This window comes from Mya arenaria, chromosome 4, assembly GCF_026914265.1.
Source record: "Mya arenaria isolate MELC-2E11 chromosome 4, ASM2691426v1".
Lineage (NCBI taxonomy): Eukaryota > Metazoa > Mollusca > Bivalvia > Myida > Myidae > Mya > Mya arenaria.
In genome coordinates this window covers 34,352,795-34,368,539 of record NC_069125.1, presented here as the reverse complement: position 1 = coordinate 34,368,539, position 15,745 = coordinate 34,352,795, and the positions used below count along the sequence as shown (strand labels likewise).

General features: G+C 34.5%; 2 protein-coding genes across 2 annotated transcripts; both read right to left on the bottom strand.

Moving 5' to 3' along the window:
* Positions 1-503: 503 nt before the first annotated feature.
* Positions 504-8,348, bottom strand: LOC128232768 (uncharacterized). The gene is made up of 5 exons (XM_052946499.1): positions 8,183-8,348; positions 3,584-3,819; positions 3,157-3,283; positions 1,195-1,387; positions 504-918 (listed from the first exon to the last, which is right to left on the bottom strand). The coding sequence occupies exons 2-5, from the start codon at positions 3,807-3,809 to the stop codon at positions 727-729; spliced, it is 738 nt and encodes a 245-aa protein (XP_052802459.1). The 5' UTR covers positions 3,810-3,819; positions 8,183-8,348; the 3' UTR covers positions 504-726.
* Positions 8,349-10,494: 2,146 nt separating this feature from the next.
* Positions 10,495-15,396, bottom strand: LOC128232341 (uncharacterized). The gene is made up of 5 exons (XM_052945842.1): positions 14,847-15,396; positions 13,086-13,321; positions 12,587-12,713; positions 11,667-11,859; positions 10,495-11,224 (listed from the first exon to the last, which is right to left on the bottom strand). The coding sequence occupies exons 1-5, from the start codon at positions 14,912-14,914 to the stop codon at positions 10,919-10,921; spliced, it is 930 nt and encodes a 309-aa protein (XP_052801802.1). The 5' UTR covers positions 14,915-15,396; the 3' UTR covers positions 10,495-10,918.
* Between the last annotated feature and the right edge of the window lie 349 nt (positions 15,397-15,745).

The window sequence follows — 15,745 nt, the reverse complement described above, 5'->3', positions numbered from 1 at the left end:
AGACATATTTCTGTCGTCTATTTACATTTAAATTATGCGTGTTTTCTGACTGGCACGACTGCAATTAAAGAGTATCCCATGTTCATAGATTCGGCTCCTAGCGTCCCATGTACACACTTCCTCAGGCTGTGATGTGTCCACACACTTGGAACTGTCAAATATTGCGATATAGTGCCAAATTAAGTTACATTCTCTGCAAAAATAAAATGTTTTTCCTTCTTTCATTCAATTTTAAAAATAATATTGATACTTGAACACAAGCGCTATTTTGTATCTATATTAAAAACCAAGGGGCAGATAACTCTAGTGTTGAGCTAGGATAGTTGATGAATTATAGAATACATCTTATCCATAATAGATGGGAAAACAAAACCCTTTACCAAACGAAGCTCTTACACATAAAAGAAAAATATGATCATGAACTATTTTCCAGTTATAAAACCTTTTGCACCAATATACACATAATTATAAATCAATTAAAACAATTAAAAATGCAATTAAGCCTGCGTAAATATATTTTTATTAGAATAATATGTGCATTTTTATTATGTGGTTTACATCGGCTTATTGACGATCCACACGAGCATATCTCACATAATTATATAGTTGACATACATGTAAATATAAGCTGAAGAAAAAGAACCAGGAAACGCTTAACATAAACATGATTTCGTATTATCGTTCTTTTAAAACATATTTGTTTGAACTGCCATAGACTCGTTCCTTCTACATTGTCTTGATGGAGCCAAAGAAGTTAACCTCTCCCATCATGCTCGTCCTGTAGATTTCCAGCGCCTCGTTTCTGTTTATTACCCCTTGAGCTTCAGCGTTGTTAATCAACGTTTCGTACTTGGTTACTCCGGAACTGTCAGGACTAAAGTTTTCCTGGACCCACTTGGTGTACACGCCGAAATTGCCCTAAAATGATTTTGCAAAAGAAACTGCATAAGGCTGATTATTGTGTAAGTTTATGATATTTGCCTTAGGCTGATACGTGAGCTTTTTTATTTAAGTTAAAACAAATCCCCCATAAAATATTCACCTTCTCAAAAGTTAGGTTATATAGTTCAATATGAGTTTGGCGCGGGACCATATTCGTGTAACTTGACATAGGTCCTTTCAAAATACAATTATTGCCTTTTTAATGGTCATTGACAAGTTATAATCTTCAGTTGATAAACGGAAAGTGCATACTGTATCTGCTGCAATCTGCTGTCCAATCCATGGCCAAAGCTTTGCACAAGGTATGAGGGCAACCACGAAGTATACCGAGTTGAGGTTCATGGCTACATTGTGTTCATGGGCAATGTAGGCCGCGCAAGCTTGGCCTAGCTTTATTCCGGATGCGTCCTCAATATGCCAGGTATTGAACAGTGCGTGGTAGTATCTACAGAGAAATATAGATTGATATAAACGTACATGTATGTACAACAAAAAAGTTCAATGCTTATTTGTGTATGTCGCCAATGTTCACCGAGCAAGCATCTAGCCATATAGTAGACAAGTCTTCTATATGCCTTGTGTTGAACAAAGGTGATAATGTATAAATAGTTACCCAATAGATACTAATTTAGTTCATGGAACATTGTATTCAAGGCCAATGTACACAGAGGAATTATCGACTAGACCAAATGGATATGGTGGATATTTGTTAATTTCAGTGTAAGGTTGTATTTTATTTCACGAGTGTCATAGCAAAACATATTTTCACGATTAGCGAAGCCACGAGTGAAAATATAGTTTACTCCTGATCATAGAAAAATTATATTTTCCTATGACACACGTGAAATAAAATACAATTTTACACTGAAATAAAACAAAAATTATGTTTCTGTAATGCTTATTTTCCGAGTTTTAATTTATTTTCTTAATTACCCGCTTTTTTGAAAAGGGTGTTATTAACGCCGCTACCCGTGAGACGCCCCTCACGCAAAAAAATTGGCTGTCAATTTTCTATTTCCGGTTTGTTCAAAGTCATAGTAGATTATTGTAGACATTGATACCGGGCCTATCGATACCGGGATTATATTATCCGGTACTTACTGTGACGAAAAACCCGGGATCAACATAATCCTGTACCATAAACTGTCATACCGGCTTTTCCCAATATCGATACAATGTACCGGGTTTTAGCACTACCCCGGAAGTATATTAACTGTAAGTCCTGCGATTTGATTGGTTGACGGGTTATCGTGTGAGCCGACATGAATGTAATTGTTGGGTAACGTACAGTTCCTACATTTTATCATTGATACTGTTATATGTAATGAATTGTCCTTGACCAATTTTTAAGATTCGGTATTTTTTTCTGAGTTTTAATGAATCGGGTCTTAAGGTTCGTAAACCAAGCTGAAAAAAACCCGTAGCCATCGAATTTGGGGGCGAGTTATTTAATACCCATTAATTGTGCCCAAAGGTTGGTGAAAACGGTATAAAACATACGGATTTTTGTGTGTCTTGATTTTTTTTTTATCAAACACATTTTATAGTTTTATTTTACAATACTAATTTGGCTGGTCCATTTTGTTCACGTGATCCTCCATGGTACAACATTGATACCTATCCCAAACTGACGACGCGTCCGGGAAGTTCGTATTAACGTATTGCAACGACAAACAGTTCAGAATACATTTGAACAATGATATAACATTATATTTATTTTCGAACAGTCGTTTTCGTCTGTAATTTGTTTGGTATGAAAGCAAATGTTCGAACATTAAGCTTCAGTATCAAGAAAACGTTTGAAAAATGGGATAACCAGTTTTCTAATAAACGGTAAGTTGTTAATTTCCAAATATATAAAGTTAAATTTAAGTAACATTTCTTTAAATTTTTAATATTTTTGTCAACATTTTCTAGTTCAGTGTTCTGTTTTTATCAAGGGCAAGTAATTGCAATGGATTTTAAAAGTAGTTCTGAAAGTTAATATTTTCACTCCTTATTTTGCAGTGGAAATATCAAATTGATATCTTCACTGTTGTTAATTCACTGATTTAACTCCATATTTTATCGAAAAGTATGAAAGAAATATGAATAATGTGTCAATTCTATGAGTATATTACATTCGTTGTTAATATAAGCCTAACAAGCTTTATGAAACGTCAATATAATATTAAAAGAACATGTCATGCATAAAGTGAAGAAACAAACACTTACTCCTGGTATGATTTTAACCTTTTCTCCAAGAAATGTTTAATAAACGGATCTGTTGCGTTTGATTCGGCGATAGCAATGTTGTTTGATGCCTTATAACAAAACACGGAGTCCTGTAGCATATAACCTCCTGAAATGTTTACATAAGACATTAATGTTACACTTGGTAAGACATTTACTTATGTTTCTGCAGCAACATAATAATGTACTATTTTATGGAAAAGTGAAATACTCTCTATATTTATGTTGTCTGTTTGTTTTATTTTAGGTATTCACATATATAAACGCACTGCATGTCAACAAATTATTTGAATGTACTTTGATATCCTGTTTATATGGTGTTCTTCTTTTATTGTTTGTTGTATAAAATGTACTCATAACCATCATTTAAAACTATTTCTCTAAATTTGAATCGTCATCGTGTATTTACCGAAGCCCTCGGGGTTGAGCGAAGCGTTCCTAATTCCTTGCACAAACCCGGACTGTAATGCTTGGTTGTGATGCTGTTGCGTCTGTTGCCAAAGGTACTCTGAGAGCAAGGTCTTAGGGGCCTTAAGACCTCTGGCATCAGTGACATCAGCAGCCACCATGAGGGGGCTGGCATCCAAATGATGAACCAAGTGGGTGGCACTGCGAGGGCTTCTTCCGATTGACATGGTCGAGGGGCTTTAGTAGATAGGTAAACATTTTCTTATAATACTGTATTAATTGAAAAGGACTCTTCCTTGTTTTGTTCGTGAGACATTAAGTGTTTTGTGAAATATTCTTAAGGTAGGTAAAATGTCATCTAAGAAGAAAATGATTTATCACTAGTTTCTTAAGATTGGAAAAATGTGGCAGAGAATGTTTAGTCTAGCAGAAAATCAGAATTTCTCTACGGCATATAGCAATGTTTGCCTCGGAAAATGCCTAAACGCAAAGGCTATATTTTATTTCTTTTGCTTTTTTAATTACACATGACGCAGTCTATCCCGCTTTCAGGGCCCGCTCTCCGGTATCCCGCTTTCAGAGCCCGCTCTCCGGTTCTTTTCTTGAATTGGATTGGTTATCTAGCTACATTTGTTTTTTCGTTGCTATCTAATCCAAAGTTTTAAACATCATTTGGGGGAAAATCTTGTCAGCTAGTCCTTAGAAAAGAGTAGGACTTATTAATTCCTTTCAATGAATTACGTCTAGAACCAACAATTGCGCGATAGTATGGCGACCTGACATTCTCCTGAGAAATAAGGGAAATAGTCGGCTTTGGCGAGTTCATTTGTGGTTTATATTTAGGAAATCACGGGTTGAATTAGGGCCCTTGAAAGCTTCTCCGTACCCAACTACCCCTTAGTAAACATTGCCGGCTAAAATAATTACTTGGTTTAAGCATCTTCCGCGGCAAACGCAATTTTTCAAAACAATAACAATTAACATTCAAATATTGTCAACACCCGTTTTAAAGTTGACAAAATTTAATTTGTGTTTATATGTTAAATAATCATCAAAAGAATCATATCGAATAAATCATCTGCCTGCCGTGGTCTAATGGTTAAGGTGGCTGACCGCAATTCTAGAGGACACGAGTTCGATTTTTGTTGCCGGCCAAATATGTTTTTTTCTATTATTTTTACTATTTTTATTTTCTGTTTTATTATTTTATTAGAAAATTGATAAAGTATCTCATTTATCATATGATATGTATTACAATATTTCCGTTCAAATTCTATATTAAATTACATTTAAAAAGTGCCCCTTGAACTAAAACTTGGCTAAATTGACGCAGCTAATGGTGGTCAAATGCGTTTTGAAACCATGTATTAAACTGGGCGCATCTAGGGAGAAGGTGTGTATTTTGAACTTGTTTTTCTCACAACCAAATGTTGTTATTTTTGCCAAACATGCTGCAAGATATGTAGAATAGCTTGATTGTTTATTCTCAATACATATAGGCGTCATGTCCATGAGTTACATATATTTGATCATACATCACAAGTGGACAAGATAACACCAAAATAATCACAAAATTCAAAATATTGATTTAAAAAAAAATAATACTAGTATTAAAGTAGGCAACAGGGTGAGGACCGTGTACATTAAATGTTGTGTTATATGTGTAAACACAGTTTACCCATTATAGTTATATAACATATTTCTTAATATTAAGCATAATGATAAAACATGGCTTTGTAACTATTAAATCCGATTGCATTAAATAAAAAAATGGGTACATTTGTTCTATTTCAATTATATTTAACAATATGATTAATTCTTGAGTCATTATACAGAGGACGTTCAAAAATAGAATAAAATGAAACTTGTTGATCTACATATGCACAACGGTGTATATAATTATTGCGATAATTGATTGCATGCTATTACTAAAATATTCTAAATTACTTTGTAAGACAGAAGAGTTGAAAGAACATAGACGTTTGAAAACACGATTCTTGTAGTGTATACATTTTAACTTACGTTTCAGAGTAAACAGAAGAAAAGACGAAAATATATCCAAAGCCAAATAAAGATAGATGAAACACAGAAAGCATAGTAAAACTTAATATTTGATCTTAAATACCGGAAAATATCTTGATTTTTCAATAATTAAATCGTTTGTGTTGCACGCATAGCTAGATGTTTTCCCCTTTATATACGGACAAATATTGAGAATTGTGAGTCATGCTATTAATTGAAATAATATCCTGATTTCAGCTTAACTTAAATACATTGTAGTTAATTGCCCAATCCTCTTACCTAAGGTTATTATTATAATTTAGTCAAGTTTTATTCAACGTTTACATAAAAAAAAATATTCATAAAGCTCACATTTAACAACTACGCAAAGATAGCCAAGACTATAAAACAATTGCAGGAGAGAATTTAAAAGCTCTGATCACCTGATGGAAAAGAAAGGTTTTGACAAAAGGAAAATTTCACATAATCTTTAAGCTTTCTTCTCGATTCGGTTCAATTGTCAGTTTAACATATATTATACTCCCTTATACTAATGTTTTCTACATTGTCTTACCTATGATTATGGCTAATGTTTGCTATGTATTTGTTTGTGATTTTTTAAATAACTATTATCAAAACCTAAGTGTCTTTTGTCATTCGTATTTGCTAACCTTAACTCTACCAATGGACGTAAGAACGCATTTTGTTATGCATACAATGGGTACCATAAAGTAAAATTCTAATCAAAGTAATGTAATCAGATGTCACTTCACAAGTCAATGTGCATTTATGAAATAAAGTTTATACTTTAAACAATATGTATTCAGCATGTAAGAAGGTTAATAATATTAGCTCCTAGCTATCTCCTCAATCCACAATAACGGCTCAAGGATTTTAAATAAAAAGGTGTAGCACTGTGCACGTGCACCTACCCCCCAGTCAATTCAGGTTGATCTGTAATATCTCTATAACCATATGCATAGGAAGCAATCATAGAATACATCTTACTTCAAAAGATGGGAATGCATCCCCTAACCAAACGAAAATGACATATCTTCACTTTTCAAATTAAAACTACTTCCTTATAGCATTGTGTATGCAGTCTGGCATACGTGTACAATGTAGTTGTCTTTTACAAAGATTGTTCAAAGTATGGCCCTGTGGTTTAAAGCTGCCCTGAAAAAGGGGGGACAGGTTTTCTATATAGAATATAATAGCATCATTGAAAATGATCTCTGAAACTGCAAATAACAGACCTTTGATATAAAATGATTTGATCGAAATAAAGAAGTATGTATACTTTGGTTAACATACGCCAATCACGTACATTAATTTGAATAAGTCTGATTTTGATTTTACGACTTTGAGAAATTCAAAAGAACTATGACTTTATCTGATTAAACGCTTTACCCCCCCCCCACCCCCCACCCCCACCCCACACACACTTAACGAGACTTTTCAAATTTCCAACCAGTTTTAGTCTAAAGTTTAAACTAGCCCATTCAACAGTGACCCCTTGTGTTGTGAGCAGATTTTTTTCAATGCTTAGAACATAGTTATCAACATTCCCCTAAATGAAGCCCTAGTCCATCAGTGCTTTCAGCACTTTGATTATATATATAGTATGTAAGCACTGTGCTGTTTGTTGAGTTTTGTGCTGTTCTTCCATGTTACTTGTTTGTGATTTTATATTTCATGTCTTTGGCGTTTACCCTGTGCCATTAAACCGGGTTTATGTTTAAACTTTTTGCTACTGACCTTGTTTCTGTAGCTTTTCGCATAAATATTAAACCACATCAAATCTGCATATTTAAGTAGTAGTTTATTTATGGTGTTTCATTATTGTCGATAATCACAAAAATTGAAAAGACAATTTAGTAAGGCTAAAAGGATATGGGAAGCATGTTTATTAATTTTCCAAATTAGCTTATGTTATTTGTGTTTAAGCAATCAAAATGAAGCTTTATTTACATTTACTAAATATGTTAACTTATTGTTTCAATTTATTTTCTGCATTATATAAACTGTGATTAACATGTCAAAAAACATGACCCATGATTGGAAATCAAACGCATCTTATCTTATCTTATCTTATATTATCTTATTTTATATTATGTGTAAACATATATAGTATGCTCGTAATAGTTATATAACTTATTCATTAATTAGAAAGTATAATGATTAAACATGGCTAAGTTTCTATTTAGTTTAACATTTTCAGATTGCTTCAGTTCAAATAAATTTGATAGTATCTTCCAAATATATTTGACAATAAGTGTGTTTCTTAAGTCATTAAACAGAGGACATTCAAAATAAAATGAAATGAAACGACTTAATATAATAATTTTTGTTCACATGAAATATTAAATATCAAAAGTATTGAACTTTTGAGTAAGTACACTTGTAGATCTATATATATGCACACAGTTTTATGTAATTATTGCGAGTAGCATGTATAGTATTACCGAAATAAGATAATTGCTTTGTAAGACGTTAGAGTTGAAAAAACATTCAAAGTGACAAAAGAAAATACAAAGAAGTATCGCACTTAAGATAGATGAGAAGAAGAAAACAATGTAAAATGTATACTATTAAATACCTGAAAATATATTTGGTTTTCAATAAGCAAATCCTTTATAATGCACGTTTAGCTTGATGTGTCCCCCTTCTATACGGAAAACATCTCTTGACCAATGCAATAAAATTGAAGTATGACAGTATCCTGTTTGTTTAACTGCAAGTATTAAATGAGTAATATTTTAAGAGTGGGTGTTATTGCACTGAACTTAAATGCATTGTGGTTTTATTGCTCAATCTCTTCACTTGTTATGCGTTGTAACATAATAGGATGTATTACTTTACCGAGAAAAAGGTTATATTATTTTGTCAAATCGGCGTTTAATCCAACGTTCAAATATTCATAACGCTCGAATGTTTTGGTGAAAGTGTCGTCTATTGTAACAACCCTATAATGAACAAAAACAAACGCCAACCATAGACTTTTTATATTTATCTGTCTTTAGCGCGGCCATGCGTTGCTTTCAATCGTATTTCGCATTTTAAGCTACGTTTTTTTTAACTCTACTGAAAAGAAATAAGTCTACTATCATTTGAATTCCTTATATCTACTGGAGGGTAAGAATTGGATGCGACCCCACTCATAAAATGATCACATACTTAATGTCAATATCGGACAAAAAAACACCAGCAGAATGCACCATATCACTCAGCATGTCAAAAATGTTCTTCTGGCCGCATTAAATTCTAGGTTCGGCTACTAGCGTTCTCTTCCTCGGGCTGTGATGTGTCAATTGTTTGCATTGGGACAAAATCAAATCTTGCAATATGGTGCCAAATTAAGATACCTTCTCTGCAAAAATAAGTGTGTGGGTTTTTTTTTCTTTCATTCTGACAACTTAAAATAAGTTGATACTTGAACACTAGCACCATTTTTTATCTATACTCAGAAGAAAAAGTTAAGTCGGTAGTTTCATTTTTGAACTAAGTCAACAATTTTGAAAATAGTTTGAGTAAATTCATCTTAACAACATATAGTTGACCTATTTATTATTAATGCATCGGTTAATCCCTAATTTACCACTGCATACAGAAGTTTGGCTATTTTTTTGAAATTCACGTGGTGCACGTGCACACGTTAATCGGCATGGTCATTTTGTCTGCAATTTTATCAAAGGAATAGTGTAGTGGCCACATTGAAATAATCTGGCCACAAAATATCGATAACAATCAAGGGACGTCGCCCAGACTTATCATTAACAGAAATATCGCTTTTGAATTACTGGAAGCCGGAAGCCGGTATACGCGCAGCTGACGTCGCACGCCGTTTTGGTTTTCACGAACGGACTATTTTTCGTCTTCAAAAACGATTCATTCAAACAGGAAGCGTTAAGGACATGCCGCGATCAGGCAGACCTCGTAAAACGACACCACGCGAAGATCGGTACATAGTGACGTCATCTCAACGTCATCGTTTCATGGTCGCCCGGAAGATCGCAAATCAATTGAGAACTGCCACAGGAACCAGAATTTCGGTTTTCACTGCGCGTAATCGTTTAAAGGCCGCACGACTTCGCGCTCGTCGCCCTTACGTTGGCATTCCGCTGAATGCGCGTCACCGTACAGCACGTCTAAATTGGTCTCGCCAACGTATTGGCTGGATAAGACGGCAATGGAACTGGATCGTTTCATAGACGAATCCAAATTTAATCTGCAAGGGGCAGATGTCAGGGTGCGTGTAAGGAGACGCAAAGGTGAACGGCTGGATCCTGCTAACGTGATTCAACGTGATCGTTACGATGGTTGGAGTGTTATGATTTGGGGCGGGATTTCATACAGTGGGAAAACAGAACTTAAAACAATACGTGGAAATCTAAATGTTGTTCGCTATTGTGATGAAATCATTGTTCCCGTCGTTGCATCGTACATAGCCAACCGTCATGCTGACGTTCTACAGCAGGATAATGCTCGCTGCCACACTGCACGTTACACGCAAAACGTTTTGGCTGGACACAGCATCGACACCCTATATTGGCCTACGAAATCATCTGATCTCTCACCGATCGAGCATATATATATATGGGATTGACTTGGACGTTAACTACGTAGCAGAGATGACGTCAATAACGTTGCGAACCTTGAGCGGGCTTTACATGAGGAATGGGCGAGAATACCACTTCAAATTATTAGAACACTAATAAATAGCATGAGACGTCGGTGTGTTGCTGTTATTGAAGCGGGGTGGCTACACTAGATATTGACGTCGACAGAATTTTTCATTTGGACCCCTTTGCTAAATATGAAGTGTAAAATACTGGAATCTGCTGGTATTGTGAGTTTAAAATGTTAACAAATGTTGGATATAAAATAAACAATGTGGTAAGTCAAATGGTTTTACGTTCTAGTTTTATTTCCGAAAATTATTTGACAGAGTATAAGTACTGACTAATCTTTTTCTTCTGAGCGTATATTAAAAACCAAAGGGCAGATAACTGTGGTGTTGAGCAAGGATGGAGCAAGGATGGTGGATAAATCATAGAATGCATCTTACTACCAATGATGATGGGGGGGGGGGGGGCCTTAAGAAATGGCATATTTTGTCAAAGAAATAAAATCGTTCCAACAGTATACATACGAGAAAGTATAATTTACAAAAATAAGTTTCTTGCATGTACTTAATATAAGTATAAGAAGAAAAGCTCATTAACGTTTTTTTTTTCAATTGTAAACCTTGTGCACCAATATACACATAAATATGAATCGTACTTAAGCATGCGTAAATATATATTTTTTAATGTGAATAAAAAGTGTATTTTTATTATGTGGTTAACATTGGCTGTACAACCAACCAAATAATGCATAACAAAAATGTAAGTGCGTATTGCCGTTCCTTTGAAACATATTTGTTTGAACTGCCATTGCCACTATCCACCATTATTGTCTTGATGGAGCTAAAGAAGTTAACCTCTCCCATCATGCTCTTCGTGTAGATTTCCAGCGCCTCGTTTCTGTTTATTACACCTTGAGCTTCAGCGTTGTTAATCAACGTTTCGTACTTGGTTACTCCAGAACTGTCAGGACTAAAGTTCTCCTGGACCCACTTGGTGTACACGCCAAAATTGCCCTAAAATGATATTGAAAACAAAACTGCCTAAGGTTGATCGTTGTGTAAGTGTATGATATTTTCCCTAGGCTGATACGTGGGCTTCTTTATTTTACAGTCGAAACCCGTTGGCTCGATCTACCAGGGACCGGCTTAATTACATCGAGCCTCGGAAAATGCGATCGTAGCTGTAATGCTGTCATTCAGTGTAATTAAATCGGTCCTTTACATCAGTGCGAGCCAACAAGGAATTCGAGCCAAGCGAGTTCGAGCCAACGGGGTTCGACTGTATATTAAAGTTAGATAATTTCCACTCAAATGTTAGGTTATATAGTTCAATTTGAGTTTGGCGCGCGACCAAATCCGTGTAACTTGAAGTAGATCCTTTTTCAAAATATAACTTTGCCTATTTTATGATCATTGATACGTTATAATCTTCAGTTGATAAACGGAAAGTTCATACTGTATCTGCTGCAATCTGCTGTCCAATCCATGGCCAAAGCTTTGCACAAGGTATGAGGGCAACCACGAAGTATACCGAGTTGTAGTTCATTGCTACATCGTGTTCATGGGCAATGTAGGCCGAGCAAGCTTGGCCCAGCTTGATTCCGGATACGTTCTCAATATGCCAGGTATGGATAAGTGCTTGGTAGTAACTATAGAGAGTACAAATTGATATATACGTAGATTTATGTACAACAAAGATGTTCGATGCGTATTTTTGTCTGTCGCTAATATACACCGAACAAGCGCCTAGCCATACAGTAGACGAGTCTTTTAAGCCATGTGTTGAACAGGTATCTATGTTAAAATAATTACCCACGCACTATTAATTTAGCATTAAGGTACATTGTAATCAAGGTCATACACTGAGGAATTATTTACTAGATCATATAGAAATATATTATACCCTACATCAATGTGTCCCTTCGTTTATTATATACAATCGATCGGTCCGTATATCACTGTAATTTGATAAAAATCAAGTTTTATGACGTCAGCGGTCATATCATATTTTCGGCCTTTCCGGACCTCGCCAAAAATGTAATGGACCGCTGACGTCAACATTTAAGTGTGGCTTTCTATTTTTACAACGACGAACATTTTTCGCAAATGGATATTATAACTTTTGTTCAATAACACATCTTAAGCGTGTTAACAATATAGAATGATAATATAAAATGTTCGGTATAATATAAGAAATATTTACACATCACTTCGGGTATATGGCATTATAAGGACTGGCAAGTCAGACCCAAAATGTGAATGGACTTTGGCTAACGTCTCGGTCCATATACACTTTCGTTCGTGGTCAGTATATGCCGAACAAGCTAAATGAAATGTGTGAAATATTAAAAATCAATTGAAGTAACAAACACTCACTCCTGGTATGCTTGAAACTTTTCCTGCAAGAACTGTTTAATAAACGGATCTGTTGCATTTGATTCGGCAATAGCAATGTTGTTTGATGCCTCATAACAAAATACGGAGTCCTGAAGCATGAAACCTCCTGAAATGTTTACATCAGATAATTAAGTCAAACATGGCAAGACCTTGACATATGTTTTGTCGGAGGAAATACATGCATTTTTGTGGTTAATGATAATGCAGAAACATAATGGTGTACTAGTTGTGTTGAATAAAGAAACACTATCCATATTTATGGTTTATGCGGTTCTTAAAAAAGCATAAAACAATTATGTTGTTTGTTAGTTTTATATAAAGAATTCACATATATATTAAGGCACTGCATGACAAAAAAATATTTGTATGTCCTTTTGTATCCAGGTTATATGTTTTGTTCTTGTTTTTTATTTGTTGTATGAAATGTACGCATTATTATCATTCAAAACTACTTCTGAAAATGGTATCGTGTATATACCGAAGCCCTCGGGGTCGAGAGAAGCGCTCCTAATTCCGTGTACAAACCCGGACTGCAATGCTTGGATGTGATACTGTTGCGTCTGCTGCCAAAGGTACTCCGAGAGAAGTATCTCAGTGGTCTTAAAACTAATTGCATCAATGACATCAGCGGCCACCATGAGGGGGCTGGCATCCAAATGATGAACCAAGTGGGTGGCACTGCGTGGGCTTCTTCCGACGGACATGGTTGAGGGCCTTCAGTAGATAAGCAAGCATCTCCTTACTATACTGAATTCATTGAAAATTACTCTTTTCCTCGTATAATTAGTTTTTTGTGAAATATTCTCAAGGTAGGCAAAATGACATCTAAGAAGAAAATGATAGATAACTAGTTTCTGACTAATGGGAACATGTTGGAGAGAATGTTTATTTAGCCGATTTGGAAAACGCCGATAAAGCAAAGGTTATTATTCATTTTCATTTTTCGTCTTTTTAATAACATAATTATAAAGCAGTCTATCCGGCTTTCAGAGGCCGATCGCCGGCTCTTTACTCTAGTTGGGCTGGGGAATTCTAGCTACCTTTTTTTCGTTGCTGTCTGATACCAAGTTTTACACACAATTTAGGGAGATGTTGTCAGAAATTCCTTAGAATAGAGTAGGACATAATAATTGCATTCAATGAATCATGTCTAGAACCAACAATCGCACGATGGTCTAGCCGCCTGATATGCGTTAACTCCAGATGTTTGTTTCTTTAAGGGAAAAAGTCGGCTTAAGCTCATTTGTCGTTATATTTAGGAATTCATGGGTGGAATTAAGGCTCTTGATAACTTCTCCGTACCCTACTAACCCTAAGCAAAAAAATACCGGCAAAAACCGATAACTTCGTTTAAGCATCTTCCGACAACCAAACTTTGCAAAGTATTAACAATTAATATTCAAATGTTGACACAACCGTTTCAATTGTGTTTATATGTTTGATATTCACCAGAAGAACCCTAACGCATAAAGCTTCTGTCTGCCGTGTTCTAATGAGTATGGTGGCTGACCCTAAGAGTTCGATCTCTGTTGCCGGCGAAAATTATATTACTATTTGTTTTTATTTTTTTATTTTATGTCTATTATGAGAAAATATATAAAGAATCTTATCATATGATAAGCATTACAATATTTTCAATCAAATTCTATATGAAATTACATAAAAAAATCCGACAATATCCCTTGAACGAAAACTTCATAAAATTTACGCAGCTAATGATGGTCATCTGCGTTTTGAAACTATGTACTAAAACGGCCGTGTCTAGAAAGAAAAGGTGTTTTTTTCGGTTTTTGTTTTTCAGTCAATGAAATGTTGCTACTGTTTTCCAAACATGCTGGAGGATATGTAGAATAGCTTGATAGTTTATTAACAATATATATATATATTGACGTCTTGTCCATGATTTAACATATTAAACATAATAATTATACATGGCTAAGTTTTTATTTAATCAGATTGAATTAATTAAAAAATGGATACATTTGGTACTTTCCAATAATATTTAATAATATGTGTGATTTTAAGTCATTACACAGAGGACATTCAATAATAAAATAAAATTAAACGAGGGAGAGTAAACTTGTTCATCTACATTTGCAAACAGGTGTACATAATAATTGTGATACTAGTAACGGATGGTATGCTATTACTAAAATAAGCTAATTGTATTGTAAGACAGAAGAGTTGAAAGAACATAACTGATTGAAACACCATTCTTGTAATGTACATCTTAACTTACGTTTCAGAGTGAACAGAAGAAAAGACGAAAAATAATCCAAATGAAGTTAGTTGAAACAAAGAAAACATAGTAAAACTTAATATTATATTATCTTAAACGCCGGAAAATATCTTAATTTTGCAATAATTAAATCCTATGTGTTGTACGCATAACTAGAGGGATTCCCCTTTATATACGAACAAGTATTGAAAAATGTGAGTCATGCTATTAGTAGAAATACTATACTGTTTTCCTTGAACAGCAACTAAGGAAAATACTAAGAATGTAATAATTGCACAGAGTGGTATACATCGTATGCTTAAGTACAAATTGCAGTTGAACTTATATACATTGTAGTTGTACTGCCCAATCCCTCTACTTAAGGTTATTATTATAATTTTGTCAAGTGAGCGTTTAATCGTACGTTCACAGAATCAGGAAGCTCACATTTAACAACAAAGCAAAGACAGTCCAGAATATAAAACAATTGCAGGAGAGAATGTAAAAGCTCTGCTCACCTAAGGGGAAAGAAAGGATTTGTCAGAAGAAATTTTCACACAATCTTTAAGCTTTCTTCTCGATTCTGTTTAATTGTTATCATATAACATATATTAAACTGCCTTATTCTAATGTGTTCTACATGGTCTTACCTATGAGTATGGCTAATGTTTGTTATACTTTAGTTTGTATAAATTTCCAGATACCTATCGTTTAAACAAAAGAGTTTTCTATCATTTGTATCGTCTTATATATTCTCAACTTTTTCTCTACCAATAAACGTTGAAACTTGTCTGTTATGCATATAATGTGTACCTAAAAGTAAAATTCGAATCAAAGTAATGTATGTCATTTCACAACTTCAGCAAAGACATTGCTCTCAATATGCATTGATGAAATAGAGTTCATACTATAAACGATAT